The sequence below is a fragment of the Scyliorhinus torazame genome, chromosome 14 (assembly GCF_047496885.1).
Source record: "Scyliorhinus torazame isolate Kashiwa2021f chromosome 14, sScyTor2.1, whole genome shotgun sequence".
In the NCBI taxonomy this organism is placed as follows: Eukaryota; Metazoa; Chordata; class Chondrichthyes; order Carcharhiniformes; family Scyliorhinidae; genus Scyliorhinus; species Scyliorhinus torazame.
This window is the reverse complement of record NC_092720.1, coordinates 202,136,015-202,150,971: the sequence shown is the minus strand read 5'-3', so window position 1 is coordinate 202,150,971 and position 14,957 is coordinate 202,136,015. Positions and strand designations below refer to the sequence as shown.

At 51.1% G+C, this 14,957-nt stretch overlaps 1 protein-coding gene across 1 annotated transcript in view; it reads right to left on the bottom strand.

The window, feature by feature from the left end:
- Positions 1 to 14,957, bottom strand: part of LOC140390352 (zinc-binding protein A33-like) — a 66,447-nt gene that overhangs the window by 38,265 nt on the left and 13,225 nt on the right. Inside the window, exon 2 of the mRNA XM_072475425.1 lies at positions 4,481 to 4,576. Coding sequence (XP_072331526.1) covers positions 4,481 to 4,576 — 96 coding nt within the window. The remainder of the gene's footprint in view (positions 1 to 4,480; positions 4,577 to 14,957) is intronic.

The following is a 14,957-nucleotide window of genomic DNA, read 5'->3' as shown; positions in this document are numbered from 1 at the left end:
CCCTCTGCACTGTCCCCATCAACACTCCCAGGACAGGTACAGCATGGGTTAGATACAGAGTAATGCTCCCTCTACACTGTCCCATCAAACATTCCCAGGACAGGTACAGCATGGAGTTAGATACAGAGTAAAGCTCCCTCTACACTGTCCCCATCAAACACTCCCAGGACAGGTACAGCATGGGGTTAGATACAGAGTAAAGCTCCCTCTACACTGTCCCATCAAACACTCCCAGGACAGATACAGCATTGGGTTAGATACAGAGTAAAGCTCCCTCTACACTGTCCCATCAAACACTCCCAGGACAGGTACAGCACGGGGTTAGGTACAGAGTAAAGCTCCCTCTACACTGTCCCATCAAACACTCCCAGGACAGGTACAGCACAGGGTTAGATACAGAGTAAAGCTCCCTCTACACTGTCCCATCAAACACTCCCAGGACAGGTACAGCACGGGGTTAGATACAGAGTAAAGCTCCCACTGCACTGTCCCATCAAACACTCCCAGGACAGGTACAGCACAGGTTTAATGCAGAATAAAGTCTCTTAATTTGTGTAGAGCTGACATCTCTTACGTTACTTGCACAATAATTGGTCCAATGTACTACTTATGCCCTACCACCAGATGGCACACTTGCCTCTTCATCCCAAGGTTCACTCCAGACTGACACGATGAGCAGAAAGTTCCCCAAATTGCACGGGGTGCTGGATCAGGTGGGGAAAAGCCACGTGAAACTCACTGCCTTTGCCGATCCCTTTTCTCGCCCGATTGAACGGCACTCTGTACACTTTCAAAGTGCTGGTGAGGATCGCACCGCCATCGGAGGGGGTGAGGGGTGCTTAACACGCCGGCAAAGAGTGGAGTTGGAGATCGGGACGCCAATCTCTGGGGCGCCTCGATCTCAAAGGTCATTTGTGGCCTGTTTTCCGATTTCAAACGCACAATTGAACCTCGCCATCGGGAATTCCCCCTGGTGGAGGCGGAGGACCCCGGAGAATACTGGGTCAGGCCTGCCAATGATACGTAAACGGTGTTTACTGTCTGTGTGCAGTAGAACACTTTGACGCTACTGTTGAGGCACCGGTGAATTACGATTTGCCGTGAACCCGGTGGCGGCAACGACTTTACCGTCAAGACCGATTCTCTGCCCAATTTCGGCGTCGGCCGACGGAGAATCCTGCCGCCTATCTTTCGGATGGTGCATTAAACTGAGGCTCCCTCTCAGACGCTTGTAAAAGATTCCATGGCACTATTCTGAAGAAGAGTCTGGGGTGTTCTCCTTGATGCCTGGTTCAATATTAATCCCTCGATCAACACCACTGAAAATACACCACGAGCCCGGTGGTGGCGGCTACCCTCAAAATTTGGGGGCAATGGAGACATCACAGGGGGGAGGTGGGGGGCCTCGGTGTGGTCCCCGATTCGGGGGAACCACCGGTTTGTCCCGGGGAGGATGGACGGAGGTTTCCTGAGCTGGAACAGGGCAGGTATTAGAAGGATGGGGGCCCTGTTTGTGGACGGGAAGTTCGCGAGCCTGGGTGAGCTGGAGGAGAAGTTTGGGCTCCCCCTGGGGAACACCTTCAGATATATGCAGGTAAGGGCGTTTGTTTGGCGGTAGGTGGTGGAGTTCCCACTGTTGCCGCCAGGCAGGGTCCAGGACAGGGTGCTGTCGGGGGTGTGGGTTGGAGAGGGGAGGATCTCGGCAACGTATCAGGTGATGCAGGAGGAGGAGGAGGCCTCGGTGGAGGAGCTAAAGGGTAAGTGGGAGGAGGAGTTGGGGGAGGAGATTGATGAGGGGATGTGGGCGGATGCCCTAGGGAGGGTGAACTCTTCCTCCTCTTGCGCGAGGCTCAGCCTCATACAGTTTAAGGTGCTGCACAGGGCACACATGACCGGGACAAGGGTGAACCGGTCCTTTGGGGGTGAGGACAGGTGTGCTAGGTGCTCAGGGAGCCCAGCAAACCACATCCACATGTTCTGGGCATGCCCAGCGCTGGAGGAATTTTGGAAGGGCGTAGCGAGGACGGTGCCGAGGGTGGTAGGATCCAGGGTCGAACCGAGCTGGGGGCTCGCAATAATTGGGGTGGCAGAGGAGCCGGGAGTGCAGTTGGCGAAAGAGGCCGGAATTCTGGCCTTTGCGTCCCTGGTAGCCCGGCGAAGGATTCTCCTTCAGTGGAAAGATACGAGGCCCCCAAGCGTGGAATTCTGGATCAGCGATCTGGCAGGGTTCATTAAATTGGAGAGGGTGAAATTCGCCTTGAGAGGGTCGGTACAAGGGTTCTTCAGGCGATGGCAACCGTTCCTAGACTTCCTGGCAGAGCGTTAGAAGATGGTCAGCAGCAGCAACCCGGGGGGGGGGGGGGGGGGTTCGTTTTCCATTTTTCTTGAGTGGGCCTGTAATTTTGCCTTTGTGTTGATGAAGGTTGTTAATTTGTTATTTATGTAAATTGGGGGGGGGGGTTATTCTTTTCTTCCTGTATTTTGTTGTTGATATTTTGTGAACATTTGAATAAAAATTATTTTTTTTAAAAACACCACTGAAAACAGGTCACCTGATCATTATTTAATTTGCTGTTGGTGGCATCTTGCTGTGTGAAATTTGGCAGCTCAGCGTCCCGTCTCACAACAGTGACTGCTCTTCCCACATACGTTTGCTTCAAAAATACTTGGCTGTAAAGCACTTTGGGATGGCTTGGTGTCATCAAAGGCACGATCTAAACGCATGTCCTTATGTAAGTCTCTTCTCCTGCTGGCCAACATTTTGCAAATTAGCCAGCCACTCACTCTGGCTGCCCTATGTGATACACGCCACGTTCGCTGAACTTCAATGCGAAAGGGGTGCCTGCTTTGACCTCATAATCTCCCTCGAATCAGGTTCACAGGAGGCGAGGGAGATGCACGTAGGTGCAGAGTTTAGCCTTTTCCTTGGTGCCTTCCTCACTTTTACGAAAACAGAAAATCCAACCTCGCACATGTAGGTCGCCGCGAAGGACAGCAGCAACAAAATGCTTGTTTTACTCAGCACTGGATACTCCCTGGAGATGCGACACCAGAACGCTAACTGCGTTGCGGGCTTTTGGCATGTTTTTAATGTGGTATCACAGGTCAGGAATAGCAGCATGGTCTTTAATTTGGAGTCAGCTGTAAAGTTAATAACTGACTCTGGGATCTCAACCTCCCCGAACAGGCGCCGGAATGTGGCGACTAGGGGCTTTTCACAGTAACTTCATTTGAAGCCTACTTGTGACAATAAGCGATTTTCAAAAGGGATTTTTCACCACCACTTCTCTTTCAAAATCTGAAACTTCTCTCATTTGTCAGTATTTCACTTCATATAACACTCATTGGCTTTGAATCCGGATTTGCATTGGCACAATTGCCAAAACCACACCTCGAAAAATCATCTTTATACTGCTTTGTCTCCGTGTTAAGTTTTTTCTTTATCGGCTGTTAACCACAGGCCCTGGAGTTCTGTACAGAGCTAACACGAGCACTGCTCTATTCTGCCCTGGACTCCCCTGAGCAGCTCTCTCCAGCAGATTCAGTTGTGAGATCCTGTCCAGTAGGTACACTGCCTGTTTGTGCCTCTGGCCATCTCATTTTTAAGAAAATTATCCATTTTCACAGTCCCCTTGCCAGCAGCTAGAACGTAGAGGAAGCTCTCCTCCGCGACTTGCCGCCAAAAGCACGTACATAGAGGATTCTTTCTGCTTTTCTGTTTTCCCTGCCAAGGTGGACAACCTGATGGGTAGAGTTTTACGTGGACACAAGGCTGACCCCGCATCGAATAATGCGTGATGCCGTCGGGCGCGTTTCCCGACATCATCATGATGCGATGGTTTGGTCAGCGGGCACAGGCGTGGATGGGCAGTGCTCCCGCCAACAGATAGGCTGCTTGTTGAAGGGATTAAATCCCCAATTCACCAGGTTTTCACATGCCCAATGCGATTTCAAGCTCTGCGCACGGGAAACACGCATAGGCGGACCAAGCGTTTTTTAAAAAACTGTTTGGATTCAAGGGCAGGATAAAAGGGGAATGGAGCCGGATGAGGAGTCGGGTTTTCCGAGAGTGGCCTGAGGTGGTGTTTTGGGGTTTTGAGAGAGTGTTTCTCAGGGTTGGGCACAGCACAGTGTGGAGCTCTCAGGACATTTCTGTCCTTTTGCTGGCTGCCGGAACGCCCCTCCCCTCCCGCCTGCTGTGTCTCCCAGCGCTGGCCATGCTGCAGGCAGCGACGTCTCTGCGGCCTCTGCATTCTACCTTTAGACCTCACGGTGAGCAGCCATTAGGCCCCCGCGCCCCCCCCCCCCCCCCACAACCCCACTGCGATTCACACCGTCCGCCACTTCAGTGATTCCGCATTGATGTCAGGCGGGACCAGGGAATCGCATGAAATTCTGTCCCAGGTTTGCCCACATTATATCCCGCCCACCAATGTTTTGCCCACTCGCTTAACCCGACGTTACCAAAGAAAAGACTCACCCGTGTCTCGGTGATCTTGATTCCTCGGGAGGCCTGCGCTTGGCGATACTCCTCCAACCTCTTCTCAAGGGAGCCAACCGAATCCTCCAATTTGCCCTGCAGGAAAAACATCGGGAAGTTCATCCAGCATCAAGAAGCATTGGTGTGGGCCAACTTGCATGGTAACGATAGGAAGAGAGGGGGGGGGTGGGGGGGGTGTCCGCTTCCCCCATTCAATTGGACCATGGCTGTGTGGGCCATCATACTCTCACCCAATAGAATCGACCCAACTCAGTGTCAAAAGTTTCAGCTGGTCCCCAACAGTCCGAGCTGCTCTGGCTTCCACCATCCACTGGCCAGGAGTTTCCAGTCCTGCCCACGGGGGGGGGGGGGGCGTCGCCAGAAAATTAGACGGACCAGTTGAAGGCCCGTTGACTTTGGGTGGAACGGGAAACGCCTGACCTATGTGGGTGAAAAGTTGCTTTCTGCTATCACCCCTGCACAGCCCACCTCCTGCCCCCTCAATCTCGGTGCCCCGCCTGAGGAATTCATTTCTGTTGATGCCTGTTGACATCCTCAACACTTTGATCAACCCACTGAGCGTCAACGAGGACTAACGGTCGCGTTTTTCACCGCACCCTTTGCGGCCCAAAGCACTTCGCCGTTGGCGCGACGCGTTTTTAGGTTCGGGCGCTGCTGCGACGTAGGAAACACAGGGAACGATTTGTGCACGGCAAGTTCCCATGAAAAGCAACGAGACAACGGCTAGAAAAGGGGCTGGCTGAGGGGTAAATATTGGCCAGGCCACGGTGGAGAATTCCCAACGCCCTTCTTTGAAAGAATGCCGTGCGATCTATTAGGTTCAACCAAGAGAATCGATGGGGCCGCAGTTTAATGTCTGTCCGAAAAGAATTGTAGCTCCTGTACTGGATGGTGACCCCTACGCTGCGCCCTATGAGGCAATATTCAAACCCACAACCTGTCATAAAAAACATTTTTATTCAGATTTTTCCTTTTTACACGTAACATGAAATAAAACAAATCACCCAAAACATGACCTAACCCCTCCCAAAGCCTAACCCCTCCCCCCATTTCCCTCTACCCCACCCTTAGCAACTAACAGTGGACAGCTCCTTGAAATACCCAATAAGCGGCTGCCATCTGCGGTAAAACCTCTTGCTTGTGCGCTCACGGTGTACTCGACTTTCTCCAGGTATGGGGACTCCATCGGGTCGCCCAGCCACACTGAGGCACTGGGAGCAGAAGCCGACCTCCAAGCCAGCAGAACTAGCCTCCGGCCAATCAGCCGGGCGAAGGCCAGGACATTGGCTCCCGCCCCCGTCTGCAGCCCCGGCGAGTCTGACACCAGGGCTGAAGGCCAGGGCTGCAATCCCATTTTCAGAATCGCTGACCATGACGCTAAAGAAGGAGACCCAAAAAACCCCCCACATGATGTCCGGTCCCCCTGAACAGGGCTCGCACTTACCTTCCAATCCCCCACAGGAAAACACATTCTGGACTTAGTCAGGTGCTCCCCCTAAACTACTTTGAGTTGGATTAGACCAAACATCGCACGCGTGGAGGACGTGGAGTCCACCCTCCGCCAGGGCCTCACTCCACACCGCGTCATCTAAAATGGGCCCTAAGTCCTCCTCGCACCTGACCTTAACACCCCCCCGCCCCACACACACTGAATCCTCCGATATAATCCGTCCACAAATACCGGAGGTGCTCCCTTCCTCTAAAAGTGCTGCAACACTCTGTGGAACAATACCCGAAAGGTAGGCCCGTGAGCTCCCCATAACCGCAATAAATTCAACGTTAAGGGTCAGGTGAACTCCATGATACACTTTGGGGTTCTCTAAACCCAGGGCATTATCTCTGGAGCCCCCATCACATCCCTCGACACTCCCCTCCATGTCCCAACACACTATGAGGGGTGTCCCCAGACCCCCCAACACCCACACAGGGTACCCCTGGCCTGATCGCCACCGCGAAGAAAATGCCGGCTTAACACCTTGGCAGTGCCACCCTGCCCAGAGGGCATGCACCTGGGAGTCTTCAAACCCCATGAGTGCCATTCCATCTAGTCCCCCCCCCCCATTTGTGGAGACCAGTACTGAACAATGCTCTCCCAAGGTCTCTAATGCAAAGAGGACAGATCCCAATGTCTCTGGACTCTGCACATTACACTTAGGCTAGCTGTCGCGCTCTAATATGCAGATTTGCCAAAAATGTGATTCACATCGTGACGTCTCGGAGGATCGCGCTAGATCTCGCGAGGTGTTGCGGGTCGGGTGGATCATATGAGCGGGGTCTCCCAGCTTCTATTGGTCACATGTTTTGTTATGCTCTTGTCGTAGCATAAGCTGCTTCCTTGATGTGCACTCTGACAAAGGAAGGTTCAGACTTGGAGATAGCTTTAACTCATTTATTAAACTATTAACAATTCTCCTACTTGGATTCGACTCTCCTGTTAATCCTGCTATAGCTACTCAGACTGACGAACCAGTCTGCTACAATCCACGTGGTGGGTGTGATGTGTTTCAATCAACCCTGTCTGTACTCACTAAGTGTCTCCACTGGAAAGAGACTGAGCATGTGTGATGTGTCCTTTTATATGGGTTGGTGTAATGCCCCCCTGTGGTAGTTCCAGGCACAACACGTATGTTCGATCACACCCTATGAGTCAAAACAGAGCGTGTGGCATGATGTGGTGAACCATGGACTTGGAGAATGGTTGCAGCACCAAAGTAGGCCATTTGCCCCGCTGTGTCTGTGCCAGCCCTTTGCAAGTGTCATCCGACTGCCTGCTGCTCCGCCATCTTTTTCCCATAACCCGCCAATTTCTGTTTTCCCTCTTCGGCCAATTACCTAATTGGCCTTCGCAAACACTGATTGACCCTGCCGTGCATTCCAGACCCTAACCACTCACGGTGCACAATTATGCCACCCAAATGCAGCACCCACTCATAAACCACTCTCAGGTCATGGAGGGCTACGTCATTCGTAGCACAGAAGGGAGGGGCCATTCGGCCAATCGGGTGGATGCTGACTCTATGGTGTGGAGGAAACAGTCAGCGCCATTCTCCTGCTCCATCACCGATGGCCCTGCATGTTTATTTACCTCATGGGCCCATCCAATTTCCGTTTAAAATCATTCAACGTCTCCACTTCCACCAACCTCGTAGGCGGAGCATTCCAGATCATTACCGCTCGGGCGTGTAAAAGACCTTCCTCCTCACATGCCCCCCCCCCCCCTCGCCACATCATAAATCCGTGCTCCCTCATCCTCGATGTACCACCGGATAATGGGAACAGTTTTTCCTTCTCTACCTTAACCATATCTGTCGGAATTCTGTATACCTCGATCTTCTCTCCGCTTCAATCTCATTCGCTCCCAGGAAGCAACCCTTAGCGTCTCTAACCTAAATTGGTCAGTAAAATGCCTTGCGCCCGTTGCGACTATTTTGGCAAATCCCCTCTGCACCCTTCCATTCTCACCGCCTTCCTGAGGGATATCTGTGCATAATGTCGCCAATCGGCTGACGAACAACCGATTTGTCCCGCTTTGCTTTTTTTAAATTTAGAGTACCCAATTATTATTTTTTGTTCCAATTAAGGGGCAATTTAGCATGGCCAATTGGAAGACCCTCTGTCCCAACCGTTGTCTTCGGGCGCCTCTCCCACCATCCCGGAGCTGTTTCCGCAGTTGTTTACGGGCCTTCCGCTGACCAGGTGACGGGGGCGGAGCAGGGATCTGCACCACCGCCTCCCGCTGGCCCGGGAGGAGCCTGATGAGATCCCGCCTGTTGACGATCCCGGTGGCAGGATCAAGGCAGGCTCTGGGTTGGTTGGTGGGCCCGTGTCGCCCGCCACACTCACTGTGGAGGAGGACTCGGGCCCGGAGGGCGACTGTCCGAAGGCTGACAGCCACCCAGTGTCGGGAGGGCAGGGTGCACGAGACGCTCTGTAGCGGGGTGAGGGTCTCCTCGTGCCTGACACCGTGTCGCTCCTCACCCCCTCTGGGGGACTCCCAGAATCCGGCACATCATAATTGAAGGTTCTTTTGTTTTTCTGCCTCTGTAGATAGTTCAGGCCGTGCCCTATCGGGCCCCCCTCCACCAACACCCTGACTCCCTCCCTCCCCACCACTCTCCTTTCCCCTCTCTCACCCCCCCCTTCCTTTCCCTTCTGTTGGTACAGAGGCGAGGGTATCTGGTCTCTCCAGCTCAAAGTTTAGTGCTTGTACCGTTTGTTTTGTTTACACAACAGAACACGACCAATCACAAGACGGGACACCAGAGGGGGGCTTTCCAACTATAAACCACACGAGGCATCAGCACTCTGCCTCTTTCCACTGGTGATAGCTGTAGTGACAGTCAGGGTGTACAAATCATTCAACACCTCCAACACGTGGATCAGAGCTAGCCTGGTCTAGATAGTTAATGTTAGTTTACTTAGAGTAGTAGAGAGTCAAATCACAGGCAGCTGTGTGTTTTGTTGCTAGAGTTCAATAAATCTCATATTGAACCAACGCCTTCGTTTGGTGTATACTTGATCAGTTAATTGCATCATGTGCAATCCGTGTTACCCCAGGGTGAACAACACGACATCCAGCGCAAAGTTTAGTGCTTGCACCATTTGTTTTTTGTAGAAACGTGTTGTGAACTGTTTTAATAATCAGAGTACCACCCCCCCTCTGCCTGTACCCGTTTCTCCAACACAAAATGAGTGTTTGGCCTTGTATATATTTTTTACTGTTTTAATAAAAAGATATGGCCAATCCACCTACCCTGCACATCTTTGGGTTGTGGGGGTGAAACCCACGCAGACACGGGGAGAATGTGCAAATTCCACACGGACAGTGACCCAGGGCCGGGATTTGAACCCAGGTCCTCAGCGCCAAAGTCCTAGTGCTAACCACTGCGCCACATGTCTCCCCTTGTCCCACTTTGCTTGTTGTCATTTAGCGGTAGCATAGTGGTTAGCACAGTTGCTTCACAGCTCCAGGGTCCCGGGTTCGATTCCCGGCTTGGGCCACTGCCTGTGCGGAGTCTGCGCGTTCTCCCTGTGTCTGCGTGGGTTTCCTCCGGGTGCTCCGGTTTCCTCCCACAGTCCAAAGATGTGCGGGTTAGGTGGATTGGCCATGCTAAATTGCCCTTAGTGTCCAAAACATGTTAAGCGGGGGTTACTGGGTTATGGGGATAGGATAGATACTTGGGCTTCAGTAGGGTGCTCTTTGTAAGGGCCGGTGCAGACTCGATGGGCCGAATGGCCTCCTTCTGCGCTGTAAATTCTATGATTCTATGATTTGATACACCTTCCCTCTTGGAAGGTAGTGACATTGCACCTGGATTTCAAATGACTCTTAGGCCTCATTGTTGACCTTCAGCAATAGTGTGTAGAGGCCTTGTGGGATTGACTGCCCACTGTGGAAGTCACCCCGGTTAATTCTCTCCACTTCAGGTGCAATATAGGTGCGCCAGCGGTGGACGAACATTTTGTGCTATTGCATGGGGTTTGTCGGTCACCTCAACGGAGGCATTGACCTGTTTCCAATGGGTGAGCAGCGACCTGCATTCACACACCAGCTGACACAAATTGCACACAAATGCACCAATCTCCCAGCTGTCACCGGCAGGGACTTCGCTGGTCTGCTGTTACTCCCTGGCTCAGTGCTCCCAATGGGTGAGAAGGCTGTTGTCTCAACCTCCCCACTGCTGACGCCGGGCGAGCACACAATTGAGACTGCCGCTCCCGGCGCAGTGCCGCAGGAAGACCAAACTGGCAGAGATGCCGTGCAAACGTGAGGCATCTGTCTTGCCCTCTAAAAAGTGGACAGTGAAAGATGCCAAGGCTCTAATTTAAAGGACAGCGGAAGAGCTCTCCACCAAGAGTTGTCCCACAGTTAATATCACTAAAAGCAGGTTATCCGAACTGTACCACATCACTATTTCGGAGTGCTTACTGTGCAAGTCATTGGCTTCTGCATTTTCTACATTGCAACAGATATTATACTTCAAGAACATTTCCTTTGATGTAAAATACTGGATGTTTGTAGATTGTTCAATATGCAGCATACATGCAGTGTTATCTTAATATGGTGTTTCTCAGAACGTAAAAATAGAAATGCTTCTTGTGGTGATATGCATCACTGTAAATACACAAAGGGTTAATGTAAATACACTAGGACTAAGTAAACACTAGAGGGAGCACCGGAGATGTCATGACATACAGCTAATGAACACAGAATAGGACATGACCAATGGGCAGTCAAGATACCCAGAGGTGACACTACCACAAGGGGGCAACCCATATATAAGGACAGGGCACACATGCTCTGTCTCTTTCCACAGGCGACACTTGGAGAGTAGGACAGGGGCAGATCAGAAGCATCACACCCACCACGTGGCTTAGAGCAGACTGGTTAGTTAGACTGAGTTACTATAGTGAGATTAGCAGGAGAGTCGAACTCCTAGAGAACTATGCTAATGGTTCAATAAATCACATTGAACTTACTTCAAAGTCTGGAGTATCTTTTGGTCAAAGCTGCATCGAGTTGCAGCCTGTGTTACCCCAGAGTACATAACACATCACTTCTCTTCCTGTAACTGTCTCTGCTCATTTCTTCGAATCCTTCATCCTTTCCAGCTCCGTCCCTTTTCCATATACTATTTCCTCAATTCTTCCCTAGATCTCTCTCCTCCATCTGTTCCTCACTCAGACTTCCAACGCATCCGTGAAAGCTCCCTGGCTCCTTCATCAGTCCCAATCAGGTAGATTGGATATTTTGAGAGTAAAAATAAAGAACGTGTTCGATACAGAGCAAAGCTTTTTGCATGGTGCTGAGGGGAGAAACATCGAGCCATGGGGCATGGTGGTAAAATAGGCCAACAGACCTGTGTGTCTGTGTGTGTGTGAACACTGCAGGTCAGCAAAGCAAAGTTTAGTGGGGAATTGGAAAACAACAACTTGTACATCGAGACTCTTCAGTGATCACACTTTGTGTTCAAACAGCGAAACCAAGACTCTCTCAAGGGGAGCTGGTGCCTATGTGCGGAAGAATTGCTTATAATTAAGAACAAAAAAACTTGATAAAGAGAAGGAGCTTCGGAGATTTGAGCAGCGATAACCCTGGGGATCAACATTCCCAAGGAGGAGAGCCTGAGTTTGGAAAGTCAGGGAAGGGCACACCCTCCACACCGGGCTCGGCCAGTTCTATCGGATAATATTTCAAGTTCACGTTTTGAGTCTTAGAATTTATGTAACAGTTCAAATAAGCATACAACTGAAGTCTTAGTGAGTTAAATAAAGGTGCATTGAATAAAGTTTCTATTGACTAAAATCTACATTACGACTAACTTGTCTGATTCTTCAGTTGAAGCCAGTAGAGGGTGACAATTGTTATACCCATCACACACTGCCAGGACAGGTGCAGCCTGGGTTAGATACAGAGTAAAGCTCCCTCTACACTGTCCCCATCAAACACTCCCAGGACAGGTACAGCACGGTGTGAGATACAGAGTAAAGCTCCCTCTACACTGTCCCCATCAAACACTCCCAGGACAGGTACAGCACAGGGTTAGATACAGAGTAAAGCTCTCTCTACACTGTCCCCATCAAACACTCCCAGGACAGGTACAGCACAGGGTTAGATACAGAGTAAAGCTCTCTCTACACTGTCCCCATCAAACACTCCCAGGACAGGTACAGCCTGGGTTAGATACAGAGTAAAGCTCCCTCTACACTGTCCCCATCAAACACTCCCAGGACAGGTACAGCACGGGGTTAGATACAGAGTAAAGCTCCCTCTACACTGTCCCCATCAAACACTCCCAGGACAGGTACAGCACGGGGTTAGATACAAAGTAAAGCTCCCTCTACACTGTCCCATCAAACATTCCCAGGACAGATACAGCACAGGGTTAGATACAGAGTAAAGCTCCCTCTACACTGTCCCATCAAACACTCCCAGGACAGGTACAGCACAGGGTTAGATACAGAGTAAAGCTCCCTCTACACTGTCCCCATCAAACACTCCCAGGACAGGTACAGCACAGGGTTAGATACAGAGTAAAGCTCCCTCTACACTGTCCCCATCAAACACTCCCAGGACAGGTACAGCACGGGGTTAGATACAGAGTAAAGCTCCCTCTATACTGTCCCCATCAAACACTCCCAGGACAGGTGCAGCCTGGGTAAGATACAGAGTAAAGCTCCCTCTACACTGTCCCATCAAACACTCCCAGGACAGGTGCAGCCTGGGTTAGATACAGAGTAAAGCTCCCTCTGCACTGTCCCATCAAACACTCCCAGGACAGGTACAGCATGGGATTAGATACAGAGTAAAGCTCCCTCTACACTGTCCCCATCAAACACTCCCAGGACAGGTACAGCATGGGATTAGATACAGAGTAAAGCTCCCTCGACACTGTCCCCATCAAACACCCCCAGGACAGGTACAGCACTGGGTTAGATACAGAGTAAAGCTCCCTCTACACTGTCCCATCAAACACTCCGAGGACAGGTAGAGCACGGGGTTAGATACAGAGTAGAGCTCCCTCTACACTGTCCCCATCAAACACTGCCAGGACAGGTGCAGCCTGGGTTAGATACAGAGTAAAGCACCCTCTACACTGTCCCCATCAAACACTCCCAGGACAGGTACAGCACGGGATTAGACAAAGAGTAAAGCTCCCTCTATACTGTCCCATCAAAAACACCGCCAGGACAGGTGCAGCCCGGGTTAGATGCAGAGTAAAATTCCCTTTACACTGTCCCATCAAACACTCCCAGGACAGGTACAGCACAGGGTTAGGTACAGAGTAAAGCTCCCTCTACACTGTCCCATCAAACACTCCCAGGACAGGAACAGCGCGGGGTTACATACAGAGTAAAGCTTCCCCTACACTGTCCCATCAAATACTGCCTGGACAAGTACAGCACGGGATTAGATACAGAGTAAAGCTCCCTCTACAGTGTCCCATCAAACACTCCCAGGACAGGAACTGCATGGGGGTTACATACAGAGTAAAGCTTCCTCTACACTGTCCCATCAAACACTCCCAGGGCAGGTACAGCACGGGGTTAGATACAGAGTAAAGCTCCCTCTACACTGACACATCAAACACTCCCAGAAAAGTGAGGCACTAAGCGCCAAGAACCACAAAGACATGTGAGACTTTAACTAAGGCTTTAATACACTACATAGGAAGCTTACCCGACACAGACGACCCCAGACAAAATGGGTCCTGGTCACAGAAGTTAGTCTTATACTGAACTCCCGGGGGAGTGGCCAAGGTGGAGCTCTCCGTGGCCAGGTCAGGTTACATACAGGTGACCGAACATCTACAGAGCTACAGTACAATACACAGTACAATACACAGGATTACAGGGCCACGTTACACACAACTATTATATACTATGTACAGTGCTAGGGAAGCACAGTGGTGTATCACCACAAACAGGTACAGCACAGGGTTAGATACAGAGTAAAGCTCCCTCTACACTGTCCCATCAAACACTCCCAGGACAGGTACAGCACAGGGTTAGATACAGAGTAAAGCTCCCTCTACACTGTCCCATCAAACACTCCCAGGACAGGTACAGCACAGGGTTAGATACAGAGTAAAGCTCCCTCTACACTGTCCCATCAAACACTCCCAGGACAGGAACAGCGCGGGGTTACATACAGAGTAAAGCTTCCCCTACACTGTCCCATCAAATACACCCTGGACAGGTACAGCACGGGGTTACATACAGAGTAAAGCTCCCTCCACACTGTCCCCATCAAACACTCCCAGGACAGGTACAGCACGGGGTTAGATACAGAGTAAAGCTCCCTTCACACTGTCCCCATCAAACACTCCCAGGACAGGGACAGCACGGGGTTAGATACAGAGTAAAGCTCCCTCTACACTGTCCCATCAAACACTCCCAGGACAGGTACAGCACAGGGTTACATACAGAGTAAAGCTCCCTCTACACTGTCCCCATCAAACACTCCCAGAACAGGGATAGCACAGGGTTAGATACAGTGTAAATCTCCTTCTACTCTGTCCCATCAAACACTCCCTGGACAGGTATAGCACGGGGTTAGATACAGAGTAAAGCTCCCTCTACACAGTCCCATCAAACACTCCCAGGACAGGTACAGCACAGGATTAGATAGAGAGTAATGCCCCCTCCATACTGTCCCATCAAACACTCCCAGGGCAGGTACAGCACGGGGTTAGATACAGAGTAAAGCTCCCTCTACAGTGTCCCATCAAACACTCCCAGGACAGGTACAGCACGGGGTTCCATACAGAGTAAAGCTCCCTCTACACTGTCCTATCAAACATTCCCAGGACAGGTACAGCACGGGGTTAGATACAGAGTAAAGCTCCCTCTACACTGTCACCATCAAACACTCCCAGGACAGGTACAGCACGAGGTTAGATGCAGATTAAAGCTCCCTCTACACTGACCCATCAAACACTCTCAGGACAGGTAC